This window comes from Diceros bicornis, chromosome 17 (genome assembly GCF_020826845.1).
Source record: "Diceros bicornis minor isolate mBicDic1 chromosome 17, mDicBic1.mat.cur, whole genome shotgun sequence".
Taxonomy (NCBI): domain Eukaryota; kingdom Metazoa; phylum Chordata; class Mammalia; order Perissodactyla; family Rhinocerotidae; genus Diceros; species Diceros bicornis.
The window spans coordinates 13,213,064-13,226,141 of NC_080756.1; the positions used below are offsets into that span (position 1 = coordinate 13,213,064).

Sequence of the window (13,078 nt, forward strand, 5' to 3'; positions counted from 1 at the left end):
AGGACTAGTGAATTTAAAAGGTCAAAATGTAAAAGAACTCCTTATACCTATTTTTAACAGTTTTATTGAGATATAATTTAACTACTATAAAAGTCACCAGCTCTAAGGTTCTATTCAATAAATTCTAGTAATTTAATAGAGTTATGCAACCATCACCACAATCCAGTTTTAAAACAATTCCATCACCCCAAACATCTTCTTGATGACCATTAGCAGCCAATCACCACTTCCATCCCCTAGTCCCCAGCAACCACGGATCTGTTTTCAAATTTGCCCTTTCTGGACATTTTATATAAATGGAAACATATAATATGCAGTATTTTGTATCTAGCTTCCTTCATTTAGCATGTTTTTGAGGTTCATCCATGTTGTAGTATTTCTCAGTAGTTATTCCTTTTTCTAGCAAATAGTATTCCATCATGTGGATATACTACATTTTGTTTATCCATTCACTAGTTGATGGAACTTCGGATTGTCTCCATGTCATTGTGAGACATAACTTTTTTTTTTTTTAATTTTTTGTTTATTGCAGTAACGTTGGTTTATAACATTGTATAAATTTCAGGTGTACATCATTATACTTCTATTTCTGCATAGATTACATCATGCTCACCCCCCAAATACTACTTACAACCCATCACCACACACATGTGCCAAATTATCCCTTTCGCCCTCCTCCCTCCCCCCTTCTCCTCTGGTAACCACCAATCCAATCTCTGCCTCTATGTGTTTGTTTATTGTTGTTATTATCTACTACTTAATGAGGGAGATCATACGGTATTTGACCTTCTCCCTCTGACTTATTTCACTTTGCATAATACCCTCAATGTCCATCCATGTTGTCACAAATGGCTGGATTTCATCGTTTCTTATGGCTGAGTAGTATTCCATTGTGTGTATATACCACATCTTCTTTATCCATTCGTCCCTTGATGGGCACTTAGGTTGCTTCCAAGTCTTGGCTATTGTGAATAACGCTGCAATGAACACAGGGGTGTATGTATCTTTATGCATTGGTGTTTTCAAGTTCTTTGGATAAATACCCAGCAGTGGAATAGCTGGATCATAGACATAACGTTTTCATTTCTTTGTAGCTACAAGGCAAACTGTTGAGTTGTATGGTATCTACCAAGCTGTTTACCAAATCTGTACCATTTTATATTCTCACCAACAATGTGTGAAGGGTTCAGTTTCCTCACATACTCACCGACTCTTTATTTTGACTCTTTTTTTATTATAGTCATTCTCATGGGTGTGTAGTGGCACCTGACTGTGGGTTTAATTTGTGTTTCCCTAGTGACTAATGATACTGAGCATCTTTTCCTGTGCATATTATCTGTTTGTATATCTTTTTTTTTTTTTTTGTGAGGAAGATCAGCCCTCAGCTAACATCTGCCAATCCTCCTCTTTTTGCTGAGGAAGACTGGCTCTGGGCTAACATCCGTGCCCATCTGCCTCTACTTTATATGGGATGCCGCCACAGCATGGCTTGACAAGCGGTGCATCAGTGCACGCCCGGGGTCCGAACCTGGGCTGCCAGCAGCGGAGCGCGTGCACTTAACCGCTACACCACAGGGCAGGCCCCTGTTTGTATATCTTATTCGGTGAAATTTCTATTCAAAGCTGTTGCCTGTTTTTTAATTGGGTTGCTTGTCTTATTGATCTGTAAAGACTCTTTATATATTGTGCTGCAAGGCTGTTATCAGATATATAATTTTTAAATATTTTCTGCCAGGCAGTGACACTGTTGTTCTTGTTTTTCATTTCCTCAATGGTACCTTTTGAAGTGCTACATTTTTAATTTTGCTAAAGTCCATTGTTCCACTTTTTATCTTTAACAAATGTGCTTTTAGTGTCTTATCTAAACATCTTGATAGATGTTTCTTTTATGTTCCTTACCTCTTACATTTAGGTCTTTGATCCATTTTGAGTTAATTTTGTGTATGGTGTGAGATAAGAGTCTAAATTTATTTTTGCCCATGGATATCCAATTATTCTAGCCCTATTTGTTAAAAAGACTAGGCCTTTCCCCTATTGAATTATCTTGGTAACTTTATTGAAAATCAATTGACCATAAATGCAAGGGGTTATTTTTATATCTCGATTCTGTTTCAATGATACTTACACCAATACTGCACTGTCTTGATTTTCCTGACTTTATAGTAAGTTTTGAAATTAGGTAATGTAATACCTACAAGTGTGTTCTTTACCAAAAGAATTTTGGCTATGCTAAGTCCTTTGCATTTACATATAAATTTTAGGAATAGCCTTTCATCATCTTAGATTTTAATTCTTTCACCTCACCATCCCACATTTCTTTTGTACCCAGAGCCCACACTGTTGGATATATTAAGCACTCTCTCCTTTCAGCTCATTCTATTCTTAGGAGGAATTGAGGAAAATTCCTTTATAAATACATCATTCCATGTCATTACAAAACCTTGGTTATTATCTCAGAGCCAGGAAAAGTTTTCATTTCTAGGAATATAACTTAGGGAAACCCCTACTCATATGCATCAGGTTACCTGCATAAAAATATTTATGACATTACTATTCATAGTAGTGAAAAACTGGAAACACAACATATGTTCATCAGTCAAAGAACAGATTAATAAAGTGTGGTCATATTCATACAATGGAATACTGCAGAGTCATTGAATAAACTTTACCACCACCCATCAATATGAATGTATCTCATAAAAATAATGGTAAGGGGGAAAGTAAGACACAGAAGAATGTATATAGCATAATTCCATTCATACAAAAGATTTTTTTTAAAAAAAAGACAAAACTAGACAATATAATTAATATTGCACTCACTGATAGTAAAACTACAACAAAAAATAAGGAAAAGATCATGGAAATAGGAGTATACTTATGTCATTGGGGATGGGGAGAAAGGTAATTATGATGCAGAGAGGTGAGAGGGACTTTTCCAAGGTTATGGAAATGATCCATTTCATAACTGAATGGTAGTTACATTGGGTGCTTGCTTTAGAGTTGTTATTCCAGAAGTGCACAAATGTTTTACGCATGCCTTATTTATGAACAAATAGTTAAAAGAATAATTGATATAGAAAGTAGCCATAAAAATTTTGATAAATAATCAAAAGAGAATATTTGTTCAACTATAAGCAAATTAATTTGAATACCTGATGAAATAGATAATTTTCTAAGAAAATATAATTTATTCAAGTTGACCCAGGGAAGCAGAGACAATCTAAACTGACTTCCACAGAAGAAACAGGGAAGGTTGAGGAAGAGGTGTCCTTCAAAATGCATCAGGCCTGCTGCGATGGTTTCAGAGGTGAGTTCCTCCAAACCTCTAAAGAGTGAATAACTACTTAGCTAGCCCTTCTAGATAACTCTGAGGCTGACCCCTTTCACAATGATTATAGCTCTTTGAATCAAAATAGCTTTTCTTGGATCTTCAGGATGTAGTTTGTATGTAAGTTTCTTATCCACTGAAACTACATTTGAAAATTAAACATTAGTAGATTTAAGTTCTATTGTTCTCTCTCTAGCATCAATTATAGAATGTTCTTGTGCGTTTATTTTGATTCTGCTTTACCAGTGAGTGACATCTCACTGAAGTCCTTTCCCAGTTTACTCTGAGAAGCCTATCGCTGTTTTACTTTCTGGTGTAATGTATATGTCTACCCAAAACATCAAGTCCAACCGTACTTGGTTTGTAAGATTTAGGTATTTGTACACTGTAGCTGTAGTCAAAGACATATTCTTAAGCCCAGAGCTCCACGGTGCCAGTGACTTGTACAATGTCCTGGAGGGTATAAGGGACAATGAAGGAAAGAGGCAATGTCACTAAAACTTCTCCTAACCATATCCCACTCTACACGGCCAAGCACAAGTCAAGCCTAACTGAAAGGAACCTGGAAAGACCTTTCTACCCTTCCTGGAAATCCAGAAACACTAAAGGAAAAGAATGATGGGTTTGAATACATTTTTAAAAAACCCTTTAAAAAAGCTTCTGTGTGGCAATAAATAAATAAATAAAAAACAACAAAAATGTCAAACTGGGAAAATATCTGCAACTGATATTAGTGACTAAAAAGCTAAGATCTCTAATTCATAAAATGCTGAGAAATCAACAAGAAATAATCACTATCCTAACAGAAAATAATGCAAAGACAATACAAAAATATTATTCAAATAAAATAAAAAAGAAATAATTCCTAAACAAATGGAAATATAGTCAAACTTGTTGATAATAAGACAGACCTTAAAACATCACTGAGTTACCAATTTTTACCTATCAGATTGAAAACACATCCAATAGTTTGATAATACACCTCACTGCAAGGGTACTAAGGAAACTGACCCTGACGATATTTGTAGGAATATAAATTGACCTAAGCCTACAGAGCACAATTTGACAATAGCTATCAAAATTCAAATATCAAAAGTCTAATTCAGGGGCTGGCCCCGTGGTATAGTGGTTGAGTTCGGGCCCTCTGCTTCCGCTGCTCAGGGTTCACAGGTTCAGATCCAGGGTGCGGACGTACACACCACTCATCAAGCCAAGTTGCAGCGGCATCCCATATACAAGGTAGAGGAAGATGGGCACAGATGTTAGCTCAGCGACAATCTTCCTCACCAAAAAGAGGAGGATTGGCAACAGTTGTTAGCTCAGGGCCAATCTTCCTCACCAAAAAAAAAAAAAAAGTCTAATTCAAATGCATTCAAAACCCTTCATTCAAGGAGTTCTATTTTAGGGGATTTATTCAAAAGGTAGGTGAATAAATGTGTGAATTAATATCCCTTTAAAGTCATTCATTCAGCATTTCTTATAGTAACAAAAGAAGTTAATCAATTGAAATGTCCTTCAATAGAAGATTATTCTATTCTATTCAATAGAAGATGTTCCAGTCTGTGGAATACCTTACACCTATAAAAAATTTTTTTTGAGCTCTTTGTGTATTGACATGAAAAGATTTCCATTATACCATATATTTAAGTAAGAAAAATGTAAAACAGTGCATATAATATATTTCTGCTGTTTAGAAAAAGATAAAAATTGGGGCTAGCCCGGTGGCGCAAGCAGTTAAGTGTGCGCACCCCACTGTGGTGGCCTGGGGTTGCTGGTTCGGATCCGGGCACACACCGATGCACTGCTTGACAAGCCATGCTGTGGTGGCGTCCCATATAAAGTGGAGGAGGATGGGCACGGATGGTAGCCCAGGGCCAGTCTTCCTCAGCAAAAAAAAAAAGAGGAGGGTTGGCAGATGTTAGCACAGGGCTGATCTCCTCACACACACAAAAAGAAATTAAAAAAAAAAAGATAAAAATTGATCATCTAATTTTACATATGTCTAGAAAAGCAAAAACACACTGGAAAAATAGTGGAAGTGTATAGACAGGTGATTGAATGTATGAGGATTAGGTGATAAAAATGAGCTTCCGCTGTATATCTTCTTATACTTTCTGCTGTTTGAAAGCTTTAAAAAAATCATATAAATGAATACGTGTTCATCATATAAATACATACAAGTACTACATACAAATACAACTCATGCAATATATTCATCAACAAATGAACTTACATATTATATAAAATGTATTTCTAGTTCATTCATATTTAAATTTTATATCATACATCATTCACATTTGTATTTAATCCATATTCACGATTCATGCAAATTCATACATAATTCATACAATTCGCAGTAAGAAATGAGTTTATACAATGTATCCCTCATAAAAATGAATACCAATACTACATATTACAATATGTGTCATGCACTAGAAGTGATAATTTGAGGGAAATTTATAATCTTAAATGCATATATTTGAAAAAGAAGACTAAAATTCAACTTTCTACTTTAGAGGAATAAAACAAAATACACTCTAAAGAAAGAAGATATAAAGATAAGGTGTAAAGATATAAGCAGAAATTAATGAAATGGAAAACAAAGGTACAATATGAGGAAAATTAATAAAGCCCCTCTCAAAAAAGGCTAATAAAGTTTTCATCTTCTGGTAAAATTGATCAAGAAAAAATAAAGAGGTTACAAATAATATTAAATATAGAAAAGAAGACTTAATAGATACATCTTAGATAACAAAGATTTAAAAAACTATAAAAATATTACATTAGTAAATGTAAATTTTAGTAGAATGGACTCATTAAAAAATGACCTCAAAAAAACAAATATAAAAAGCCTAAATGCTATAAAACTTAAGAAATTAATCATAGTTTAAAATCTTCCAACAAACAGAATATCAGGCCCAGATACATTATGCTTGAGTCCTACTACTCTCAAGGAACAGATAATTCCAAAGAAATAAAACATTTTAGGCACCAGGAAAAATGTAACTACTCCCCAATTTATTTTATAAAGCCAGCATAACCTCCACCCTAAAACCATGTAAGAAAAGGGCAAGAAAGGAAAACTGAAGGACAATCTAACTCAGGAACACATGTACAAAAATCTTAAGATATTAGCAAGTTGAATCTTTTTTTAATTAAAAAAATAACGACCAAGTTTGGGTTTATGTCAGTGATACAAAGGTGGTTTAATATTAGTAAATCTGTTAATATCATTTCATTGCCCCAATAACAAAAGGAGAAAAGTTGTGTATTTATATTACTAGATACGCTAAGTTTATGTTACTAGATATACTAAATTTATTTTATTTTATTTACACTAATTTACTAGATATAAAATTTTTTTGATAAAATTCAATACTCATTCATGATAACTCCTAGCAAGCTATGAACGGAAGTGAATTTTGGAGTGTCCAAGTGGACCTGAAATAATTATCTTTCCTCAGTTATCTTTCTTACCCCAGTTATAAGTTAAAAAATAAAACAATCTGACACAAACGTTTATCACAAACGGTGCAATAGTGAGTGTGCAATCTCCTAAGTACTTGTAATAATGAGTCACATGATTGGGCAAAACACACGTGAGGCGAAAGGATGCCCAAAACCAACAGGAGGCGCTCTCTCTCCTGCGATGGGAGACACTGTGGCTTCACCCAAGTCCAGCATCTCTCAGGGCACCCCTGAGGGGCTTCTTTCCTGAACTCCACTGAAGAAAACCTCGAGCAATGAGAAGAAAAGTGAAAAGAAACCACACTTGTGATTTGTCATCTGACAGTTATTGTTTTATACCTGACCTGTTTCTGATTCTATTATTGCATCTTCCTTTCTCCAAGGACACAGTCCCAATTGATAGTCATTTTTTTGCTCACAAAGTTCATTAAAGTTCATTATACTACAGGTTAATTAGTGACTTTTGAACCTAGAATCCCAAGGAGTTCTTTTGTTAGTTTAATCAGATGATCCCTGTACACCTGTTCAGGACCAAACAGATACAACTTATACCATTCTTGTTAATATAGAATTTATGGGGAAACCTGTCTTCCTGTACAGAGGTCAAGTTATGGACTTTGTCTGAACTAAAGAGGGTTTCTCACCATCACAACAGTCTTTAATTCTTTCAACTATACAGAACATATGAGCATTTTTCCCGGAATTAAAGTCAGAAAATATCCTTCATTTGGTATCCCTAGAAGGCAGTAGAAGGTAAAGGATATTTGGGAAAGATCCCCAGGAAACTGTGAGTAATGGGAACCTAAGAGACCTCTGTCCACTCACCCTGCCCCTGAGTGTTGAGTACATGAACAATGCTGTAGGACACACTGTCTCTAACAAGCTCTTGCTCTGTTCTGACTTACACTAAGGATCTTTGTGGTTCAATTACCCACAGAAGCCAAGAACGGCAACCTGAAAGGTCAGTATGATTTACTTAGTCATGCTAGTCCTCCATCCTCCAGAAACCAAGCAGTTCAAAGTTACAGGCAGAGACTTTGACCTGTGTGTTTCAAAACCTAGGTCCTAAATAATTATGAACTGTTTCAAAATAGTAATCAATGGTTACATCCAATGTTACTCTATTCTCTAACAAGTGACATATGAATTTTAATAAGACAGTAGAAAGGTGTTTTGGGAGAAGTTTGAAAGATAGGACAGCAACATTTTAGAGAGGAATATAGTCTCTTATGTATGAGATCCTGGGAAAGTGTTTCTATTCTCTCAATCCAGCTAAAATGCCTCCCTAATGTTTATTTTTTACTACACAACTTGAATGTCTACCTCTAGATGTAATTCCCTAAATTTCATGAGCAGCACCACAAAGCATACTTGAGAGGGTAAAACATTCTGTTGTTCACATGACAACACAACAATTCAGTGTATTTTCTTATGTTATTCTGCATAAGTTTACCCAGTTTGTTCCAGATGAGACTAAGACACTAACGGATATTGATTTTTGCAAGGGCAGAAGTTAGAATATTATGGGTGCACAGGGCTTAGGCCAGGTTGAGGAGAGCCTGGTGGGCATCATATGTGGGTGCTTGGAATCTAGATCAGAAGACAAGGAACGATAATAAGAATTCTTCTCAACTTCAACATTTGGTCTAGTGTGATCATTCCCTGAGTGATACAGCACCTGGGAGGCAAGTAGCTAGTAGGCCAGCCATTTATGACACACCCAAGTCAGACTCCTGTCCATAAATCCAGAGTCAGAAGGCACTGATGTGTGATCTGAGCACATGTTGGGAACAGACACTGCAACTTCGGTGGGAAGGAAAGAACCATATTTCCCCAATCTCTGGGGAAACTCATCTCAAGATCATTGTGGGAAATATGTTGAGACAGCCAAGAGAAAATCATTCATGTTCCAACTAATTGAGGTCTCCTGGGAAGATCCTGTTCCATCCCACTAATGAGAGAAACTGGAAACCCTAGAGACAGTGACAGCAAATGGGAAACATTTCAGTTGCTACAAATGGAATTAATTACTATTGTTGAATACCACCTGTCTCTGTATTATGGCCTCTAACTCAGAAATAAAGAGGCCCTGGACATTGATTCATCTAGTTCCCTGAAGGTTACTCGACAGACAGCATCTCCAAGAGGATGCTGGTCATTTTCTCAAAAGATAAAGAAGAGAAATAGATCAGTCAAATAAATAGTTGAGAAGGCAGTGTTTTGCAGTGGTTAGCAGTTGGGTTTCGGTAGTCAGACTGTTTGTATTCATATTCCTACTTTACCACAACCTAAGTCAATGACCTCGGGCACAAGTCTAAATACTTCTGGATCTCAGTTTCTTCAATTGCAAAATGAGGATTAAATTACAACCAATCTCAGAGAGTTGCTTTGAGAATTAAATGAGGTAATCTAAGTGTTTAACATAATATCTAACTTTAGTAACTGCCTTATAAATCTTGTCTATTATCATTACCATCCTTGGAAAGTTTGTGAATTAAATTGAATACAGCCAAAAGGGGAGGCTTTTCCCTGGTATCTCCCATAAAAACCTGTTCTTATTCCAGTAAATTCCTCATTAGAATGTATTCTTCTATTGAAAACATAAATATGCCAGGAAGAGTAACATGTATATGATTATCAGCTTCTAAGATACTAGGGGAATGTATTTTCCAGATCTCCTACAGCATTGATGGTACATTTTCCCAGAAGTAATGTAGAGACTGGAGAAAGAGCTGGAATGAACTGGGTATCCTTGGAAGACAAAGAAACACATTACGAGTGGCAAACTTCCTAATGGGTGAGTGAAAACCAGGAAAACGAAGAAAATAATTTCTGAAACTCTCTCCTAACTTGACATAGTGGACAAAAGGCATAGAAATCAGATTTAGGAAACTTGCATTCTTCCTTAGACTTTGCTCTTAACAAGTCCAGTGACTGCTCCCCTCTGATTTCCATCTTCACAATTAGGAGATTGGTTAAAATAATCTTTAATAATCTTTATATGTCTCAATTTGTATAGCTCTCTCAAGTCCTTGATCATTTTATTTACAGTAACTTGGCACTCATTTGGCTGTGATTTTTTTTTTATTTCTTGTTCCTTTATAATAGTTTAAAGAGAAAGAGAGAGGACAACATGTACAGGGCATAAAAGAGATTTCTTATAAATTAGTGGGGAGAATTACAGGGAAGTTCTCAAGTAATTACCATGTGATGGAAGAAGAGGGTTGTAAGACAAACTCAGAAGAGAGTATGAAAGCTGTGGTTACTGAGGGGATAGGAAATGAATGTCCCAAGGAACAGTGTTTGAATTAAGAGATTTGTGTAGGGAATCATATTAGAAAGTGCAACAGTGTAGGTTATAAATGTAAAAAAGATTCTGAGAGAATAAGTCACTTGTTGTATCATATCTAGTTGAATTATATTCATGATGAACAGGCCTAAAGACAAATATTAGTGTTTTAGAATTTAAGACGACCTTATAATTTTGTATTTAATTTCAAAAATAGCAGAAAACTTAAAATACTTATATGGAATATAGTAAGGGGGGGCAAATCTAGGGATAAGGGAAAAGAAAGTGTGGGAGAGTGTGTGAACACTGTTCACACAGGGAGGGGCAGCAGGTCAGAGAAGAAGAAATAGAAAGAGTAAATAAAATGTATTAAATGTACCAGGCATGACTCTGAGCCTAAAACAATTAATTTGTCTAATATTTATAATAACTCATGAAGAACATACATATTATTTCCATTTCACAGAGCATACAGTTATTATTTGCATTTCACAGACCAAGAAATGGAGCCTATTACTGAACTTTCCAAAGTTTCATGGCCATTAAATGGTTGACCCAGGTCTCAATCCCTGATCTATCTTGTTCCAGGGCCCACAGTCTTAACCCCTACCTCTTATAATTAACCCAGATGGGCTCTCTCAGAGGAGACCTAAGGACAGAGTCTCAAGTAGCTTTGGCCAAGCTCCTTCAAAGAAAATAGGGTAAAGAGATGAACAAAAATGAGAACCACATTTCTAGGCCCCTCCCATCTATGATCCTTCCTCCACCACACCACTCTTAACCTGAAATAGCTTTAAAAAGATTAATTCTTATTTACTCTTAGGTACAGAGGAAATAGCCTAGTGTTATTATGGGGGATTATGACTGATCACATTCATTCAGTAAAAATTTATTGATGATCTGCTATGTGCCAGGCAAAGAGCTAGCCCTGGATTTACAGGGGTTTACAAAATAGATATGGTTTGTGTTCTCAAGGAATTTGCTGTCGAGTGGGGGATGAATCTATAATTACAAATTACAGTAAAAGAAATAAACAGAGTAGTGTGCTTATAACATTGGAGGTAAGAGAGAACATAGATAGGATTCTCCAGAAAGGCATCTTTGAGGGGATTATATTTAAGTTGGCACCTGAAAAATTAAGATCCAGCCATGAAAGAATGCAAGCAGAGCATTGCAAGAAGAGAGAAAACATTGCAAAATCTCTGGGGTGGGAAAAACACGGCATCTTCAAGGAACTGAAGACGACCAGTACAGGTGGATAGGCAAGAGACAAATTAGGGGCATTACACAGTGAGGAGGGTGTGAAGGACCTCATAAAGCAAGGTAAGGAGTTTGAATTTTATTCTAAGGGAAATGGAACTCCATTGAGTGGCTTTAAACAGAGAAATGGATCTCATGCATGGTTTTAAAAGATCACTCTGGTTCTGTCTTTAGGGTGGACTCATGAGAGTGTTTCTGTGCAGTTCAGAAAGGGAAGAGAGCAGAAAGGCATGAGGTACTTTAAAGCAGAATGTGGATTATCAGAGGGGGAGCGATGAAGCAGAGGCAGAGAGGAGAAAAATTTTAACTTCTCAACCTTAACTACAGCCAGACCTGTTTACCTCACGTGGAACCAAGATGACGAGCACACCTTGAGGTATTATTGTCATGAAATGACAATTACAAACCATGCATATTTTTATGATAGAGTTTTTCTGTTTAGTAACATAGATAATGTAAAATAGCTTCATTTCCATGGGATTGTTGATCAAAGAATCCCTTTACTATTGAATTAATACTACCTCAATATAGTAATTAGAATCTTTAGTAAGAGCCTTCTGGCTGGTATCCAGGGTAATGCTCAACAGGGGGAGTCCAGTAGCATTGTTGATTAACTATCAATTAACTACCACTCCAACGGCATTCTTGATTAACAGGTAACAAACAAAATAAAATCTTGGCTTAGCTAACATTTTCACCTCACCTCACTGAGAAATCATGCCGACAGTCTCTTTCTCTGATCTAATTTCTCTCTTATTTTTACACACATACCAGACCAGAGTCAGGAATCAGTGATGTGAAATTATACAGCAATAACAACATTCATCCTGGTGGGGCTAACAGATGGTTCAAATCTAGAGGTTCTGCTTTTTATCTTTTTGTTTCTAACCTACTTGTTGAGTGTTGTCGACCATCATCACTCTCACCTTGGTGGATACCTGCCTTAAAACACCCATGTATTTTTTCCTCTGGAATTTCTCCATCTTGGAAGTGTCATTTACAACTGTCTGCATTCCCAGATTTCTCTACACAATGGCATCTGGGGACAATACTGTTACCTACAATGCGTGTGCCACTCAACTATTTGTTGGTATCGTCCTGGGTGTGACTGAGTTTTTCTCCTGCCAGCCATGTCCTATGACCGTTACGTGGCCATCTGCAAACCCCTGCATTACACAACCATCACGTGCAACAGAGTCTGCATCAAGTTCCTTATTGGCTGTTACATGATTGCTCTGATCATCGTCCTCCCACCCTATATCATGGGCTTTGAGCTCGAGTTTTGTGACTCTAATGTCATAGATCCCTTTGGCTGTGATGCTGCTCCCATCCTGAAGATCACCTGCTCAGACACAAAGTTAACAGAGCAATTTGTCTTGGTCACGGCTGTGTTGACACTCCTGTTCACCTTGGTGTGTGTAATTATGTCCTATACATACATCATCAGGACCATTCTCAGATTCCCATCTGTGCAGCAGAGGAAAAAGACTTTGTCTACATGTTCTTCCCATATAATTGTGGTTTCTATGACTTACGGAAGCTGCATCTTTGTCTATATTAAACCATCTGCAAAAGAAGGGCTCGCTATGAATAAGGTGGTGTCAGTGCTTCACCTCAGTTGCCCCTGTAATGAACTCCTTCATTTATATTCTGAGGAACAAGCAAGTGATACAAGCTTTCAAAGACATGATCAAAAGGGCTGCATCTACCTTGAAGAACTAAAGGACTGTTGA

General features: G+C 36.5%; 1 protein-coding gene across 1 annotated transcript; it reads left to right on the plus strand.

Moving 5' to 3' along the window:
• Positions 1–12,475: 12,475 nt before the first annotated feature.
• On the plus strand, positions 12,476–13,078 carry LOC131416517 (olfactory receptor 6C68-like). The gene has a single exon (XM_058559197.1). The coding sequence runs from the start codon at positions 12,476–12,478 to the stop codon at positions 13,076–13,078; it is 603 nt and encodes a 200-aa protein (XP_058415180.1).